Consider the following 18,363-nt stretch of genomic DNA (forward strand, 5'->3'; position numbering starts at 1 on the left):
GGAAAAATGCAAAAATTTGGTCAGGTTCATTTAAGCAATTTCTATCTTTCTGATTTGCACTGCTTCTCGCAGAAGGAGAAGCAGTGTGGATCAGAAACCCTCGACTAGGGAAGATGTGTTTAACTGTACATTGCATAGGTAGATATCAATATAAGAATATAGTACCATTTATATAAACAATGCACTGATATGGAATATATAACAACAGGTACATGCAATATGTTTAGATGATTTATGTATAAATGCATTGCATGTGAACATAAAAGACGGCTGGTATATGTACGTCTAGTAACCAAACTTTTTATTCAAATGGGTCTTCCCATCTCCTGACTGGTCTACAACAATAAAAAAAGTGAATGTTAGGTAAATGTACCAATAATTGTTTTATTTAATTACCAAAACATTAAAAGCATGATACATGTACAGTCATTTTAAAAACAAAGGTTAACTGAAATGTTCCTGTTAAAAAAAAGGCACATCATGTTTCCAGTATTTCATAATTTTAAAAAAAAACAACCCAATAATTATTAGGTAGTTGTGGATTAAACTTAATGTACATGTAAGAAGACTTGGGAAACCATTTGAATTTTTGATGGATAGAAATTGGATGAAAGATCTTACTGCCTGGAGGGACCCACACTGCATAGTCTGGATCTTCTGATTGGTAATTTGGTCCTAGTTTTATCTCTGACTTCTTGACCTGTAATGAAAATTTTAAGATATTGAAATCAAGCACTTATATTACATGATAAGAATTATCCGTACATGTACTTATAACAAATTGTAATGTGAACCACGACTGTGTTTTTCTATTTTTAAAAGAAGCATATCTGAGGTAAAGCATTCTGAAAGATGGTTGACACTTCCCAATAAAGAAGTGAGAAAACTTTGCATGTTTTCATGAAAAATATAAAAGCAAATCAAAGGCAATAGTAAATCTATGCATGTTCATGCATACCTTTGGACGTTGATTTTTCTTCTTTTGTTTTTCTGAACTATTATTTTCCCCAGTAGAACCTTCCTGTAAGTTACTTCCCCTTAATTCAGGAGGAAATGCAGGGCCTTTCACCACAGGAACATTTTTGTCCACTGATTTAGAAGTCTGTTTTACACTATTGTCTTTCTCAGTCACATGTTCACCCTGAGGAGACACTAAAGCAGTGTTCTTAACACTATTAGTCTCATTTTGTTCCTCTGACACAGTCTTGTTCTCAGACACAGTATTCTCCCCTGGAGCACCTGTTGAGGAGGAGCGACTTATTTCTGAGATCTCCATGGGTGTGTCCTCATCTTCCTCCTCCTCCACTATGTTGCCTTCACTCTCAGGTGGTTTTTGAGAAGGAGACTAGAAAACATACACACACAGTGGTACATGTATGTACATGTAAATTACGGACAAATACATAATGGAACATATTTCTAAACCAAAAAAAATAATCTATTTTATGATCTATCTACAGTTTGTATTCCATGGTTGTATGTACATGTAAGTCACTCACTTTACATTTATGAATGCTCACTTGTACTTGCCAGTACATCTATTTTAAATAAACATTGTACTTTGGCATTTATTCTCACATTCTTGATATTAAAATGAAGAAAAGATTAATACAAACAAATAATACAATTATTACCTTAGGCTTTGTATTTCCAACTGGTTTTCTAAGTCTACTAAATGTAAGTGAAGCTTTGTCTGTCTTAGCTTTCTCTGTAGAACTAGAAAAAATAAATATTCCAAAATTAATCCTGACCACTCAAATCTTAAGTTCATACACTGTACATCAACTTATGATTCAACTGTAATTTTCTGACTTACATGTATTACATTTACATGAACAATAAAGTTGGCAGATCAAGTAGATGTATGAAATTTTGAACCTTTTGAGGTCTGGTAAGGCTGCTGGCTTGGCCACATTGACCATTCTCTGGAGTTTCTGTTCCTCCTTTTTCAGTTCCAAAAGCTGTCTCTTCAGCTTCATCTTTGTTTTGGTGTCCATGACTCCTGACTTAATGGCCGACATGTAGGCGTCCAGAGCATCCATTCCATCCTCCTGCATGGCTTCTGTCTCTGTTCAAAGCAATAATAAATAATACTAGATTGATTTCTGGTAATCTCTGTTTTAATGTCATACATGTATATCAAATATCATATATTTTTTTTATCATTTTCAAAAAAATATATTTCTTTTTAGTTTTGAAATTATTGATTTTATTTTTAAGAATGATGAATGTTAAGGTAAATATTTGTAGATACATTGTGTATTTATAAAACTGTCTTCTAAAAATTACAATCAAGGAAGAAATGAAAAACCTCATTTAAAAAAATTACATTAATAAATTACAAAATCACATGTAGACTGATGTCTGCACAAATGAACCATCAGTCAAGTATACGTGTCAGTGATTCAGTTGAACATCGATATCTCAAACACTGATATCTTGAATACAATGGATATGTCAAATTGATTTGCAAATTCCAGCCACTTATTTTCTTAGTATTTCACCCTTAATATCTCGGACATCTCGAAGTTTTTAAACAGTCCCATCTAGTTAGAGATAATGAAGTTTGACTGTATTTAGTTTTGACCAATGCTTCAGCTACAATTACAAATATTGCTTGCAAGAAGTATTGTGGAGTAATATTAAAGATAATAAACTACGTACATATTTTGTTAATTTAAAAATGAATAATACCAGTAAGCATAATTCTTTGAATTTTTTTATGAGTTCCTGTAGTGTACAGTATTTTCTCAAGTATTTCAAAGGCACCCAGACTTGTTTTGGTTCTAAAACTGATTACATATAATACAATGTACAAATCCAGTACCTTTCTTTGCTTTGGCTATGTTTTCTTCAATTTCCTTGATTTCTTTTTGAATGTTGCTTAATTTTTCCATCTGTAAGTTTTAAAAAATTAATTAATTCAATTACATTTGATAATTTTACCAATAGAAATCTTTTTTTAAATACATGTATCCCTAAAATATCATTAATATTTGATTTTACCAGAGACTCGTAAGTCTCCACTTGGTTGTTAAGTTTTCCCGCTTTCTCCATTCTTTGTTTCCTTTTCTTTTCAATGTCTCCAGTTCTGTCCAGAAACGTATCATCATCACTGTCATAATAATCATCATCCTCCCAGTTCTTTTTCTTTCTCTTCCGACTTTCTGTAGTGAAAAATTCATGGAGTTCTTTAAATGACACTGATGATGCAAAATGGCATGAACATATACAGTGTACATATATATATACACACATGTATTGAACTGCCCATCCACCTTCACTTTTTACATTCACATTTTATCAAGTGACCAACCAATTCATATCCCTGTGAACTTCTTGACATTGGTGTTTATTTCTTTAATGACTATATCTCAGTGGTAAGACATGATATATCAACTGTTAAAGATTGAAGGCTTGTGCCCTTACTCTACCACTCTTAACTCTTTCTATACAATCGCCACTTCTTGATATTTTCAGATTATACAACTCAACTTCCATAACTTTGTAAATACAATTGTAAAATTTCTTTGATTACAAAGTATGAAGAACAGACATTGAACATCTTGAGGAAGACAACGACATTTGAAGCATATCAGGTTGAGGATCGGACCTTACCATGAGTTGCTGCCCTTAGTAGCCCCATTCTATCCAAGAGTCTACATGCCTCCAAAGCACACTGAATAACAGCTTCTTTCTTCTTCCCTGACACGATTGCTTCTGCCATCATTGCCTCTCCTGTGGGAGAGTCTACAGGTAATCTAAAGAGAAGAAAAATATTTAACTACAAAGAATACCGGTAAGTCTTGTTTTCAGTTTTTCTATCATAGTACAGAAATTTGGAGCAATTGTGGACTTACTCAACAATGCATTTAAATTTTCCATTGCCATTTTCTTGAACATTGTACTCTGGTTCATCATACCCTAAAACAGAAAATACATGATGCTAGCCAAACATTTTTTTTAACTGATAACATCAGTATGTGTGCTTTTATGATGACCATATACTACTTAAACATTGAAAGTCTCTAATCTATTTGTCATTTTTTTCAGATAATGATACCTTCTCTTTCAAAAAATCCTTTTAGTGCTTTTTTAGGATCATCTATATACAGCTTTTCATTCTCTGGGTTGTTGATGATGTTTGCAAAAGGGTTTTCATCTTCATCTTCCTCTGCATCATCACCTACAAAATACATATAAAGAATATTTTCACCACTGATTGTATGTTTAGAAAAATTCAGCATATAAAATAGCTGATAGAAAAATGTAACCAGTTCTCAAACTATTTTATTAATAAAATGGGATGTCTGTTTAAAATTTAGAGGGAAGAAATATGAATAGATCTTTAGTTTAAGTATATATGTAAATGCAACAAAAAATACATGTAATTGCATTTGGATTTGCCAATAACCGACTTAATTTATTTTCCAATTGTGGATTGTTTAAATTAGTGTTGTACCTGAATTGAGAAATAAAGTAAAATTACTGAAGTTCTTTGCGAAGTTTTTTTTTTTAAAAAAAATGGGCACTCCAGACGATGATTAGCAGCTGAAAATAGGATGGAAAGGATGGAATGGGAAGGGAGAGTAAGTTAACTTTAAATTCTTGTTCATACCTATTCCCCAGGAACATCCTCTGGCTTCCTCTTTGGCTTTTAATTCCTGGATCTTCCTTTCTTCTTCAGCCTGTTCTGCTTGTCTTAGGAAATCTGCCTCTCTCTTTTGTTTTTCTCTCTGTTGTTTCATCTCCTCTACACTAAGATTTGACTCCTCTTCTCTATCATCCTCTGGTCCCTATGATCAGAATATGTTTTCAATATGAATAAAGGTATGTATTTAGAATGTATTGTAACATTTGTAAATGTATTAGATTCATCTCCTCAAAAATTTATCTTTAGTATATAAAAAATTATTAGTAGTAATTTGAAAGTTGGATACATGATAAACAGTTACCTAAAAAGAAAATGCCTTCCTCATCCATCAGCTTTTTCATCTACAATTTATTTTTGCCTCTTAAAAAAATTGCAACGGCATGATTCTTACCTGTAAAATATGTAATCTAGAACTCCCACCAAATTTCAGGACATGACCCACTCGAATTCTGTAATATTTTTTCGGGTACACTTTGTTTTTGTTTATCCAGGTACCATGTGTACTGTCTAGATCATACAGATACCACCCCTTTTCTTGCTCTGGGGTGGGAGTTTTGCAGAACTGAACGACAGCATGGTGTCGAGACAACGACGGGTGTTCCATGGGGACATCACAGCTTGGCAGTCTTCCAAATACAATGAAGGATTTATCTAACTTAACATTGTCAATAATTGTCCCATTTTTCAACACTTCAAATCTATATTCCTCCTCAGCGATGCCACCCCATGAGGGTTCTTTGAAAGGGATGGCAATCCGGGATTGTTGAAGCTGCTCAGCCGGTGATAGTTTACTGAGAGGCTTAGACAAACTGGCTGCAGTGTCTGGAGACTTATGTTCTACTGTAGATTTGTTTTCAGTTTCTTCTTTTTTATCAGATGGTTCTGATTTACTGTTCTCTTTTTTCAAAGCTTTGTCCGTTGGCGTAGTAATGACGTTTTTATCTTCTGTCCATTTAGGTTTACTAAGAGGTGGTAAAATGGGAGTTTTGAAATTAATGGGAGAATCTTTTTCAGTATTGCTCTTTGTTTTTTCGGAACTTGTATCCTTTTCTGGCTTTAAATCACATGTTTTTTCAACCGAAACTTCAACTGCCTGAACTGGGTCTTCCATATTGAATCACTGACGCTTACAACGTTAAGAAAATTAATGACATTTTTTCTTTCCTTGATTGTATCAACACTTTAATTTAAGATAACTAAATGCAATAAATAAATAAATATATTGATCTATAACGAATAACGACATTAATAAATTTTATTTATGTGGATTAAAAAAAAATGATATAAGTGTCTTTAAAAAGATGATGCTACTAAAAACCCACAAAGGATGTTTTTTTATGCGTATAAAAATCGAAGTAAATCATAATTTATTTTTAATTACGAATAATTCATTCGATGTGATAAATAATCAAGTATTAAACAATTTAAATTATTAGATTACCTTGATAAAACAATAAAATAGATTATTTTGATAAACAATTAATCGCTTTTTAAACTATACTGGCATGCCAGTATATATCTGAAATACGCGTCAATAAAATGTCACAAAACATAAAACACGATATTTAAAGAGTAACACATTATTATCATTCTTCTATAATCATCAAACCACAATAAAAAGATTTTTGATCCGCACCTCACATTCACTCTGAAGGGAAGACAACCTCAGTTTTTCCCCAATTTTTTGTCGTCACTTCCTGTTTGTCTCGGAGTAAAGAAATCGTCGATCATCATCGTTAGAATCAATGACAACGAATTCCCAAAATGGTTTCATGACAATTAGGTATTAGTTGGGCGCATTTTTATACAATGACTCAGGTAATTCACATCTTTGAATCCACGAAAGACCCCGATATGTGTATTGTGTTAGATACTATTCGATATTAAGAAATGCAAAGCCAATGGGCCTCATGGCTCGCTTGCTGTGAGAAAAAGCTCATCCCCTAAATTGTAAATCAGTTATGTCTAAGCTCTATGTTTTTGGCATTTGATGATCAAGAAATCGTTAAAATTGCAATATTTAAAAAGCTTATTTTGTCAGTGATTTATATAAAGGTATTGCGTCAATGCTGAAAATAGTTTTAATCTGAAGAATGACTCATTTCTCTTCATCTTTCATGCTTTGCATTTCTGAAATACACAATTCATTTTCTTTTTCATTGTGAATATGTTACTAATGTTTAATTGCAAAAATTGGATCATCTGCATTAGGACTCGAAGCCAGCTTATAACCTCCTTAACAAATGGAGTACACAATATACAATATACAAAAAACCGAGGGCAACAATCCATTCAATAATATATGGATAGTGGGTGAAGCAATCCACTCTACATTTACTGAAAACATTATATAGTATTAATGATATATATCTTAAAATGATGATAAATAGAATTACATAGGTTATATGTAATCATCATCAGAACCCACATCATTTCTATTCTTTTAATACACTGCTTTCAAGGATAGTAATGTAGCAGATAAAACAGAAGCATGATTCCCATTATGATGTGTAATTACTAATAGGCTCTGTAGCTCAAGTTGAACTCCAGTATAAATGATATACCAGTCTAAGTTACAAAAATTGGCATTGTAGTACAAAATAAACTTCTTTTTTGAGCAGTGACAGTCAAGAGGAGGAGGTTATGGCCAATGCCTGTAAGCCAGGTCCAGCATTCCAATGCTAAGAGGATAAGGTTGGAGGACAGGATGGCAGAGGACAACCAAGAAAGTCCTGCCAATGGGGTGTACCGGGTCGAGGAACGCCCGGAGCATGGCATGAAGATCCTACAGGGACTTAACAAACTGAAGAATGATAAGATCCTCTGTGATGTGACCCTCATTGCAGAAGGTGAAACAAATTAATGAGAAGTATAGAAAGAATTTAATAAAAGAAAAAAAAAACATTTTTGATTTATTTCCTTGATTACCTTCTTCCTTAGCCAAGGGCTTACGATCCGCTCTTCTGTTCCTCTTGTAGAGGAGAAGAGCGGATTGTAAACCCTTGGCTAGCGAAGATGCTTGATTACATACATTGGTTATATATGGTGTGATTGTTTATCTTAATGTAAACTTTAAAATGAAGTAGCTTATTGTCATATTTTTTATAGATCTAAGTAAATTGGCATACATTATTATTAAAAATCTTGAATGGACTGAAAGATACCTCTGTTGTAGATACCAATGTTCAACTGCATTTTAGGTAATAGAATTATTGGATTGTTGTAGGTCATCGATTCGAGGCTCATCGAGTAATCCTAGTGTCCTGCTCTGATTATTTCCGATCCATGTTTACAAGTGGCATGAGGGAGAGCAACCAGCGAGAGATTGAGCTCAAGGGAATCACCTGCAAGGGACTGGAGAAAACACTGGAAATCATATACACCTCTACCACTACTCTGGAGGGGGATGACATCTTTGATGTAATTGCTGCAGCAACTCACCTTCAAGTCACGCCCGTTATTGAATTCTGCGAGAGAAATTTTTTAAGCGGAATGAATGTTAATAATTTCTATGATTTCATCAACACGGCCAAATTGTACAGTATGACAAATGCTCTAAAACAGATCGATGTTTTCATTGCGAGAAACCTGCGGGAGATCTCCAAAGAAGGAACACTGCATCTTTTAACCTATGACCAGATGGTGAACTGTCTTCACAGCGACAGACTTTGCCTGAAGGAGATAGAAATATTCCATATAACATGGGAGTGGTATAGACTCAATAGCACTCAGGATGAGCAGGCCAATCGTTTAATGAGTCTCATCAGATTCCCATTAATTAATCCCACTGACCTTGTACAGCATGTACAGGCAGTGGAAAAGATGATGGAGAAACCTGAACTAAGGCAAATGGTGCTAGCTGCACTGAACTACCATGTTGTGCCCCATTCCCAGCCTCTTGATAACTCCATTAATACACAGCTCCGATGCTTCATGGAGAGACTTGCTAGTGTTGGAGGGAGAGAAATTCACCCAAATCCCTGCCTACATGATGAAATATTTGTATTTGATTCCAAAATCACTTCAAACAGTCTTTTGAACAGATCAGAAATTGCTTCCTTGCCCAGTGCATTAAGCCACATGCAGGTTGTCGTGTACAATAACTTTCTTTATGTACTTGGTGGGTGCACCACCCAGTGTGCGCATGGTGAATCTGCTGTGAATTCAGTCATGCGATATGATCCCAGATTTGATAGCTGGTTCCAAGTGAGCCCCATGTTACATAAAAGAGCATACTTCTTTGCAGGTGCATTGAATAATCGTATATATGCTGTAGGAGGAAAATTCAAAGATGGCAGTTTGGCCACAGCCGAAGCCTACAACCCTGCAGATAACACATGGGAGTTGATAGCTTCCATGCCGATGTCTTACCACGCTCATGCTGGAGCAGTGTATGGAGATCATATATACGTGTCGGGCGGTTATAGTGGTAACCACTTCACTCCAGATATGCAACGGTATGATCCATCCAACAACCAATGGGAGGACATGGCAGCCATGTTGACTCCTCGAGGCTGGCATGTTATGTGTGCTGCTCATGATAAATTGTATGTGTTTGGAGGCTGCAACTTGAATGTGAACCAGCAGGCACAACCTGTTATGCAGTCTGAGTGCTATGATCCAAGCACTGATCAGTGGACAATTATCAACCCTTTATCCATTTCCCACAAGGAGGCCTCTTGTGTTGTGTACAATGACCAGATCTATGTGTTGGGTGGGTACAATGTTCAGACTAAGACAGGGCAAAAGTTGGTCTCTCGTTATGATATTTACACGGGGATTTGGGAGACAGTGGGAGCGCTTCCGAGAAGTCTGACAGGGGTGGGATACTGCACCTTGAAATTGCCCGATTATCTTGGTAGTGATAAAGATTAAACGGTTATCTTTCATCCATTACATGAATTCTATATTACTAGTATCAGACTGTGTGAATTTGTTTTAGTTGAATTAAACAATTGGAGAAGAATGTGATCTTGTACATGTTAATACAAGAAATTGTGGTAGACCTATTTAAGAAATGTTTGTGAAAGAAATGTGAAGCAATTGTGTAAGCTTGTTAAGCAGTCTGTAGAACATTTTTTCACCTTTTCATAATTAATTTTTTTTTATTTTGTAATTTTCATGTAGCTTATGATTTGATGTGAATGAATGCAACTACTGTACATTCATATTGAATGCATGCATTAAGTAGTCCATCATGAGCATGATTTTTACATGTATAAAGAACATTTTAGGATTTTTGCATTTTGCATGGATAAAGGTCATAGAAGAGATAAATTCAATTTCATATATGTTAATGAGTACTTAATTAAGATGCAATTTGCATGTTTTCATGCAAAATACCCGTTGTGCATTTTATGATTCTATGTAATGTGGTACTTCCCTTTTTATATACACAATTTACTGGTACATGTGTACTATGATTTAGGGGGTTTTACTCACACTTTTACGTACTCATCGTACTGTGTTACACCGATGCTTATGCACGTAATTTATAGGTAACACAAAAAAATTTTTTTTTTAAAGAGAATTGATTACAATTTTTCCAAATCAAATCGATAAGTATATAACATTCTTGAAAGTTGTATTTCGGTGTGGTTTAGTCTCCAAATGTTATTTGTAACTTGTGAAAAAAAAGAATTTCTTATTATAAGATATCAATATAATAGTGCTGTTATAAACTTTATCAGTCACATTCAAATTGGAATCAAAATTACATTTTCTGGAAAACAGATTCTGAAAGTAATCTAGCAATTTTGTCATCTTATGGTCCATAATGGAAATGATAAATTTTAACACTAGAATAAAATAAAAGCCTCAAATCAAACCGCTATTTAGGCCATGGAATCTTTACTGATAGAGACTCTGAGTGAATGATTGATCATTTCATAAAATTTATAGATATCATTTATAAAAAAACATGAATTTTATGATTTTACCTAGATATACCTGAGTGTATTTCTTGCAAGTGTAACAGTAGTAGTTTTGTTTTAACCTGAGGAATTTTGCAAGAGTAAAGTAATGTTTTGTTATGGTATGTCTTTTATGATGAGATACTGTGAAACAAATAATGTTGCTATTAGTGTTTGACAGCTAAATGACAAACCATGTGATTTGTTATTTAAGAGATTTTGTTGACATGCATAAATTCAGTCAACTTTCAATAAAGTTTTAAAAAGCTTTCAACAAGTTGTGTTCATCTATCTCTCAGTCATAAACTACATGTATATATATTTCACTTTCTTTGAGAAATGTGCAGTACATGTACATGTAGAACATGTATGTGTAAATTTACTTGTATTGGGAAATATCTTTACAAAATAAAACTTTTTAAAATTATCAAAAATGCTGGTAGTTTTTGTATTCTGATCACGCAACTACTGGTACATGTATTGCCAAAGAATGTATTAATTCATGGCCTTGATCTTTTGATCTAAACACTAAATTTGGGGGGGGGGGGGTATTTAGAGGATAATTGTAGGCAGTTCTATTATATTTGTGATGATTTGGAGTGGGAGAATTATGAAAACCTTTGTCATCTTGAAAATAGTAATAACACTGAATTTCTGACCTTTACCTTTTCACCTCAAAATTTATGATATTTGTTAGGCCTACTTATATTTCTCTTTGCAATAAAGAGTTACAATAAATCAAATTAAATAAAAAAGGTGGGTGTCCAAGTAGCGTAGTGGACAATGCACTCGCTTATCACCTCTTCGATCCCCGCGATCAACAGTGGTTGTATGTAAAAGGATATGGTGGTCGCCCACTTGGACACGTGGGTTTTCTCCGGCCACTCCAGCTTCCTCCCACATCATTGACCCCTTGTGCAAACATTATTATAAGTTGTAGAACTTGTTTATCAAACATTGTAAAATAAAGTTCAGTTCAAATTACCGTAAATGCAAAATCAGAATCACATGAATAGATGATGTCAAAGCAAGAAAGAAAAAGCTCCACTTGTTTTGAAACTATTTATTGGATCTTTAATTAAATAAATAGAAACACAAAAACAAAAGGTGTTTTATTTTTGTAAGACAATTCTTCCATTGAATAAGATACATCATTGACATCATGATCATTGATGATTAAGATTTAAGTTTTATACATTTCAATTACTGGCACCTTGTAACTATTGTAACCACAACATGTTGATCTTCACATTCTCAATCTGTTCATTTACCATTTGTACATGTATTTTCAAATGCAAGGAAAAACTTAATTATCATAAACAGTACTGTAAATTCCTAATTAAACGCGAGAAAACAATATTAAATCGCGATAAGCACATCTTGCAGATTTTAAAATCTCGCTTTAATTTTTGTACAGATGTAAACTATTTGGAATTATGATAAAAATTTGGTGTTTGCAGTTTTACATTCTCGCGATTTGATGCTAAACCGTTGAAATGCGGAATTAAGTACTCCCGTAAAATAAGGAAACTACAGTATACATTTAAGTGTGGAATGACAGAAAGTCTAGATAAGTATATCTGTTACATATAGGCAGTGTGTTATGGTTTCACATTTCAAGAGATTTTTACTGAGTTTGGTGTAAGTGATTTGTAGCTACTAGTATTTTGAATAAAGCCAGATTTTAGTAAATAGATATCCACATATACATACACATGTTATTTGTGTAGTGAGTTTTATAGCTATACAATTTATACTAATTAATATAGACTTGGTTGGAACAATTTACATTTTTTCATACTGCAAAAACTTAAAACTGAGTTTACATGAGTAAACATTTGTTAGTTTAACTATCGAAGTTTATTTCTTAAAAATTATAATTTTCTATCAATAAAATTATGATAAAAATTGTGTCTTCCAGTACATAACCAGGAATTTGAACAAAATTCAAACATAACATGTAGACTTGATTACATTAAAATTACATATTAATATATATGAAGTAAAAATGTATTGAGTCATTCTACTCTATTGCCAATCAAATATACTGTAGAATATCAGAAATTGAATTATCCTACATTAATTAAATCCTTTTATTAGACTATGAACAAATAATCTCAAAAATTCTATTTTGAATTGTCACTTTTTTAAAAACATCACTTGCATAAAATGTAAAACTCATAAAAATGTTTAGTCAAACTCATTAGTTATGACCTATCAAATTCTGGAGTTTATTTTTCCACTCATCCTCTGAGATATCGCTTGCCCAGGTTGGAATGTTGTTTTCTGGCAGCTTAATGGCAGACATTGTCTTTTTGATTTGTTCTGATTGGTCTTCATTGATCTGAATGTCTCTGTTCACTTGCTGATTCCAAAGAAGTTCCCCAGGGGAGGGTCTCGGCAGATCAGGTACCTGAAATACCCACAAACTATGTAGTAAATACTAGAGTATATGATAGTGTGTTTTTTCTACCAGAAAAATTTAAGTCCTACAGGCAAAAACAATTGGTTATACTTAAACAGCATCCTAAGAAAAATCTATGTATTACATTGTAACACCTTTCTTTTAATTACAAAAATATTAAAGCAGAACTTTTCTTATCACATCTCTTCAGATAATCACTGGTAAATATACTTATACCCATAATACTTTAAAAAAGGTTTCCTAGGATATACACTATGGCAGTAATATGATATGATAGATATACCCATCAACATTCAACTTCAATACCTTCATATAAGATGGCATGGTCCCTCCAGCAACAAACAGTCCTGATGGTAGTCTGCTAGCTTCATCTGCTGTTGTACTTCTCTCCACATCAGCATCCACTATAACTCCACTTGTATCCACCGACACAGCTGGATCAACAGTCTCTGAGGTTTCTTCATCATCATCTGAATCTCCAATCGACTGCTGAAGCATCTGGTATCCACCATAACCCATATCTTCATCATCTATCTCGCTATCAGAACTGTCCGCTATAATAATCTGATCAGGGACATCAACAGCATCCACCTCATCTCGGTGACTATTTGGTTTCTCATTATCATCCGGTTGGGGTATTGGTGCCATAGGCATTAGATTAAATAAGTCTTTTCTTCTAAAATTGTTATTAAAAGATTTGTGTATCACGTACGTACCTCATCAACAAAGGGAGTACAGTCATTTCTTTTTTTTCTGACTTAAAGAGTCCAGATTTTTAAACATGTTAAAGATGAATTGATGTTAAACATATTTTATGGCTAAAAATGTCAAACGGATTGATAAGAAGTTCTTTATATCTTAGACTGTCCTCTCCTTAATACAAATATCATATATTACACTCCCATACAAATAAATATAATGTAAGGTATAATAAAATACTTATTTTAAATGTCTGTGAACAAGTAGAACTTTTTAAAATATTTTTAAAGCAAATATTAAACGTACACTTGTAATCTTCTTTGATCTCTTGCCTTTGGGTTTTCAATTACAGTCCCTCTAAAAAGTCAAACTACTGTCTAAAAATGTAAAATGAAAGTAGATGTGAAAGAAATAAACCGTACAGTCGCTCATTCGTTTTGTTACAAACCATAAATCATAGATATACTATGAATGATATATCTTTTACATGTGCTATTTTGTGTTATTTTGTTTAAAATATACTTAAAATTTAATTAAAAGATTCCACGTTGCCTAAGATTTGAAACAACTTCTCTGTACACATTCTGGTACAATCTAACCAATTCCGAACTGAGAAAATGGGTCATGTCATAAAGTTTTCAGAGGTATTCAATGTTTATTTTTCCTCTATTTATGTTTATTAAAAAATTTTATGTACCACAAAACCCATATCAATTAATTCTTAAAACTACAGACTTACTTTTGTGCTCCTTTGCTGATATCTTGTATCTTATGTGGAAACAATTGCAATATTATACCGAGGAAATTCAAGTTAACTTTGATTTTAGCGTGTGACAAGTTCTCGTCCTGTATTATTTCTTATCAGTGCATTATTACGTCACTTTTTCAACACAAAAAATTATATACTATTATACTAGTAAACGAAAATGACGAAACAATGCACTGGCTAGAAATGGTACTCGGCGAGATCGCATGCCTGCAACTGGATACTGGAACTGACAGCAAGGTTAACTCTAGATAGGGGAAGAGCCTAGGATGATGATCATCACGGATAGAGATCATTGAAGGGGGAGGACTGATTCTGAATTCAATATGATACTTTATATGAAATTAAGAGATAATTTCTGTAATGGGATGGGAGAAATGATGATTGATGAACCAGACAGAAATTGAAACCCAGGCCCCCTAAATTCTTGCCAGAAGCTCTACCGGCTGAGCTATCAGGTGCCGTTTTTTGATCCAGTTTGACTGTCACATTCCTCCCCCTTCAAATGATCTTTGCCTTCATAGATCATCCTTGGCTTTCCTCCTTATATCCTGGTCACAGTACCAATTGTAACAGGATAGGAGAAATATGACAGACCAGACCGGGATTCAAACCCAGGCCCAAGAATTCTCTAGTCAGGTGCTTCAATTGCTGTAGCTCCCAGTCTGAAAAAGTTTGGACAGATGACCTTGAATCAAATATTTGTACAGAATGTGTTAGGAAATAAGATTAATCAGTACAAAACTAGCGCAATTTTTGGTGCACTGTAAATTGCAGTAAGTAGTGAAAAATTTAGTGAAAAGTCTTATTGAGTGTTTTATTTTCATTAGTTGGCGAAAGCTCTGAGAACAGCTTCAGCTGAATTCAACAGAAGATTATGCAAGCAATGTCAAAATAACATCATACAACAAAGGTAATGCATGTGCACATATTCTGATTTTGTTCAACTTATATTTACTCAATGTTTGATGTAATATACTGATCTCACTAATTCGTATTTTGCTGTCTTTGATTTTGAATGAAAAAAAAAAACTTCATAATCAAAAGATACTGGTACATGAACAGAATGTGTATAACAACTTTCTTTATTGTAAAAAAAATTTAAAATTTAAAAAAAAAAAACCCACTTTACCAGTATTAACTTAAAGATATATCAATTTTTATATATAATGTAACAGTAACTTATTTTTATTTAGGAGATGGTTTTCAACAGGTCCCAAGTTATTTGGTGTGTGGGAGCCAGATGGACTTGTAAGTGTTTAATTTTATACCTACATGAGTACATGTACACAAATATCATTTATAAGTACTGTCCCTAATACCAATGAAAAATTTGGAAGCTCACTTGTCCACTATTTTACTTTCAAAAGTAATACATTGTTCTGAGATCAAAAGTGATCTCCTCTAAGCACTGTATCTTTGTTGTCCTTTGTCCAAGTAGCGCAGCGGACAATGCATTCGCCTCTCGCCGCGACCAGAGTTTGAAAGTTACATAAGTTGTAGAACTTGTTATTCAGTCATTGTTAAATAAAGTTCAGTTAAATAAGTATCTTGTTTTGGCAATTTCAGGATGAACCAAAGTTTGGAAAATACACGAAGATTGACATAAAGATGAATGGTTATGATTATGTGGTTTTGGAATCATTTAGTAAATTTATGAAATCCGTCAGTACCACTATGGACCTTGACATGAAAGTGTAAGTTATTTTATTATCAGCTTATGGCATGTAATTGCTTGTAGAAATATTCCTATCTAGATCAAAAGTATTGTAATAAACTTTTTAAAATGAATGTCTTCTAAGAAAATATTTAATTCAGAGAGTAGTTTAAAAGAACAAGTGCACGAAAAGTACCTGTACTTAGCAAAAATAGAAAAATTTGACGTAATGTTAGTTTCTCAAAACTTGATAGACACAATGATTTAACATTTTTGTACTGTGATTTTTAAGTGAGATTCGTTACATGATTAATTCATAAATTTAGAGTGGATTATATTGTTGAGTAATATTTTTTTGCATACATGCTCTCACCAAACAGTAAATGAGGTAACAGTTGAAAGGTACAGATATCTTGCGTTATGTATTTTGCTCATAATAAAAATAAATACCAAATGTTTATACCACTATTACCTTGGTCAAGATCGAAAATCAGCATTGGTCGATACTTTTTGTTGGAGTTATGGGACTTTGACCACAATAATGACTCCGTTTTATCCAAAAATTGACCTTGTAAGCGCTCTCATGCCTACAAATTTTGACGGATTTTCATTAGATTCATACCAAATGTTTATACCACTAATACCTTGGTCAAGTTGAAAAATCAGCATTGGTCGGTACTTTTTGTTGGAGTTATGGGACTTTGACCACAATAATGACTCCGTTTTATCCAAAAATTGACCTTGTAAGCGCTCTCTTGCCTACAAATTTTTCATTAGATTTATACCAAATGTTTATACCACTAATACCTTGGTCAAGTTCCTAAATCAGCCTTGGTCGATAGACTTGATACTAGTATACTGCTTGACCGGCGGGGGACCCAGGAATCTATTCTTGTATTATGAGAAAAATATATAACGTCAGGTGCCTGTGTTGAAAGGCTTCGTGTTAGCAACAGTATTTTGATACTAATTGAATGGGATTTTTTTTATTTTGACAGAGTTGCTATTCCACCAAGAACCTCTTCAATAAAGACTTTCTTTGAAAACTCAACTAAAGTTAAAGAAAATTTTAGTTTGAAAAGATATGAAAGGAAGCTACGAGTGAGTATTATAAACTTCTGTATTATAGATTACAATGACATTTATGCAAACTGAAAACTTAATTAATTGAGTATTGTATGCCATACAGGATTTATTTCATTTGTAATTTATTATGATCTTTTCATTTCAGTTTGACACTATTTTGTGCACAAAGTTAACTATATTTTTGGATGTCTTAAGACATAATTTACCAGCAGGAGTGGATTTCGAGTTAAAAAGCGTAAGTGAATGGAGTTTGTCATCTTGAATGTTCGTCATACCTGTGTGTCTCTTATCTGCTATTGTTTCATACTGGTATTTACTGTAGAATTACTTAACTGGTGACTATGTGAAAATGATTAATCTCTACCTCTTATAAGAGTTCATGTTAATATACTAGTAAACAATGCAGATATCTTAATTAAAGGGGCCTCGATCATTAAATACATCATGATTTACCCTAGCATTTGAGAGCAAGTTCACAGGAAATGTATCAGAATATTGAAGTGCCATTTTTTGAAAATAAGTCTCATTTAACTAGCTGAAGTGAAATATCAAAATTTATGAAATGTTTTGTAAAACAGAATGGGAAAAAGATTGTTTAAATTTGATGATTTTTTGTAAATTTGTAGTTCTCAAAGGAAGAGGAAGAATTCCGTTTTATACCAAGTGAAGAGAAATTATCTCTGTTAGCCAGACTTGCTTCATTAGAAAAAGAAAAATTAGAGAGAGAAAGGAGGAAAGACAAATTTTAATTCTGCCAAAAATAGATAGAATGGGAAATAATGAAATGTTTGAACAATGAGACTCAGTGTATATATTTGACATATATATTGATAAATGAGTCTTTTGATTCATGGACTGCTACATACACATATCTTGCAATTTTTTTTAGTCCATCTGCCCACCTGACATCACTTGGACCAAGGCCAAGTATATTTTTATATCCCCTTAGTCCAGTCTTTCTTATAGTTAACCCACAGAGTGTCTTTGGGTAAAGGTTGTGCAGTAACCTTGAACCAAGTTTGTAGGTATGAGGTGAAGGTCATACCAGACAAGTAAAGTCCTTGTCCATAATTCCGAATTTCGCTCAAACTTCACCCACAAGGTGCCTTTGGTCAAAGCTTTTGAGGTGACCTTGAAGAAGGTTTTAGGTCATAGTGTACAGTA

General features: G+C 33.3%; 4 protein-coding genes across 6 annotated transcripts; 2 read left to right on the forward strand and 2 right to left on the reverse strand.

Moving 5' to 3' along the window:
- Nucleotides 1–216: 216 nt before the first annotated feature.
- On the reverse strand, nt 217–5,783 carry LOC128178802 (kanadaptin-like). The gene is made up of 12 exons (XM_052846161.1): nt 5,046–5,783; nt 4,619–4,796; nt 4,064–4,186; nt 3,861–3,924; nt 3,619–3,761; nt 3,007–3,167; nt 2,828–2,897; nt 1,879–2,068; nt 1,635–1,716; nt 959–1,345; nt 622–700; nt 217–335 (listed from the first exon to the last, which is right to left on the reverse strand). The coding sequence occupies exons 1-12, from the start codon at nt 5,763–5,765 to the stop codon at nt 286–288; spliced, it is 2,247 nt and encodes a 748-aa protein (XP_052702121.1). The 5' UTR covers nt 5,766–5,783; the 3' UTR covers nt 217–285.
- Nucleotides 5,784–6,328: 545 nt separating this feature from the next.
- LOC128178804 (kelch-like protein 9) lies at nt 6,329–10,835 on the forward strand. Of its 3 annotated transcripts, none has more exons than XM_052846164.1 (3): nt 6,329–6,472; nt 7,276–7,503; nt 7,881–10,835. In XM_052846164.1, the coding sequence occupies exons 2-3, from the start codon at nt 7,305–7,307 to the stop codon at nt 9,527–9,529; spliced, it is 1,848 nt and encodes a 615-aa protein (XP_052702124.1). In that variant the 5' UTR covers nt 6,329–6,472; nt 7,276–7,304; the 3' UTR covers nt 9,530–10,835. The 3 variants fall into 3 exon arrangements, with proteins under 3 accessions (XP_052702124.1, XP_052702125.1, XP_052702127.1); XM_052846165.1 differs by having other exon boundaries at nt 6,336–6,437; XM_052846167.1 differs by having other exon boundaries at nt 6,365–6,437; nt 7,273–7,503.
- A 777-nt stretch (nt 10,836–11,612) lies between these two features.
- Nucleotides 11,613–14,097, reverse strand: LOC128178808 (uncharacterized). The gene is made up of 3 exons (XM_052846171.1): nt 13,997–14,097; nt 13,298–13,667; nt 11,613–12,979 (listed from the first exon to the last, which is right to left on the reverse strand). Exons 2-3 carry the CDS (start codon nt 13,643–13,645, stop codon nt 12,770–12,772), a joined length of 558 nt encoding a protein of 185 aa, XP_052702131.1. The 5' UTR covers nt 13,646–13,667; nt 13,997–14,097; the 3' UTR covers nt 11,613–12,769.
- A 186-nt stretch (nt 14,098–14,283) lies between these two features.
- Nucleotides 14,284–18,064, forward strand: LOC128178806 (39S ribosomal protein L48, mitochondrial-like). The gene is made up of 7 exons (XM_052846169.1): nt 14,284–14,334; nt 15,287–15,369; nt 15,653–15,707; nt 16,026–16,153; nt 17,112–17,214; nt 17,345–17,434; nt 17,826–18,064. The coding sequence occupies exons 1-7, from the start codon at nt 14,308–14,310 to the stop codon at nt 17,946–17,948; spliced, it is 609 nt and encodes a 202-aa protein (XP_052702129.1). The 5' UTR covers nt 14,284–14,307; the 3' UTR covers nt 17,949–18,064.
- The last annotated feature ends 299 nt before the right edge of the window (nt 18,065–18,363 follow it).

Source organism: Crassostrea angulata, chromosome 3 (assembly GCF_025612915.1).
Source record: "Crassostrea angulata isolate pt1a10 chromosome 3, ASM2561291v2, whole genome shotgun sequence".
Lineage (NCBI taxonomy): Eukaryota > Metazoa > Mollusca > Bivalvia > Ostreida > Ostreidae > Magallana > Magallana angulata.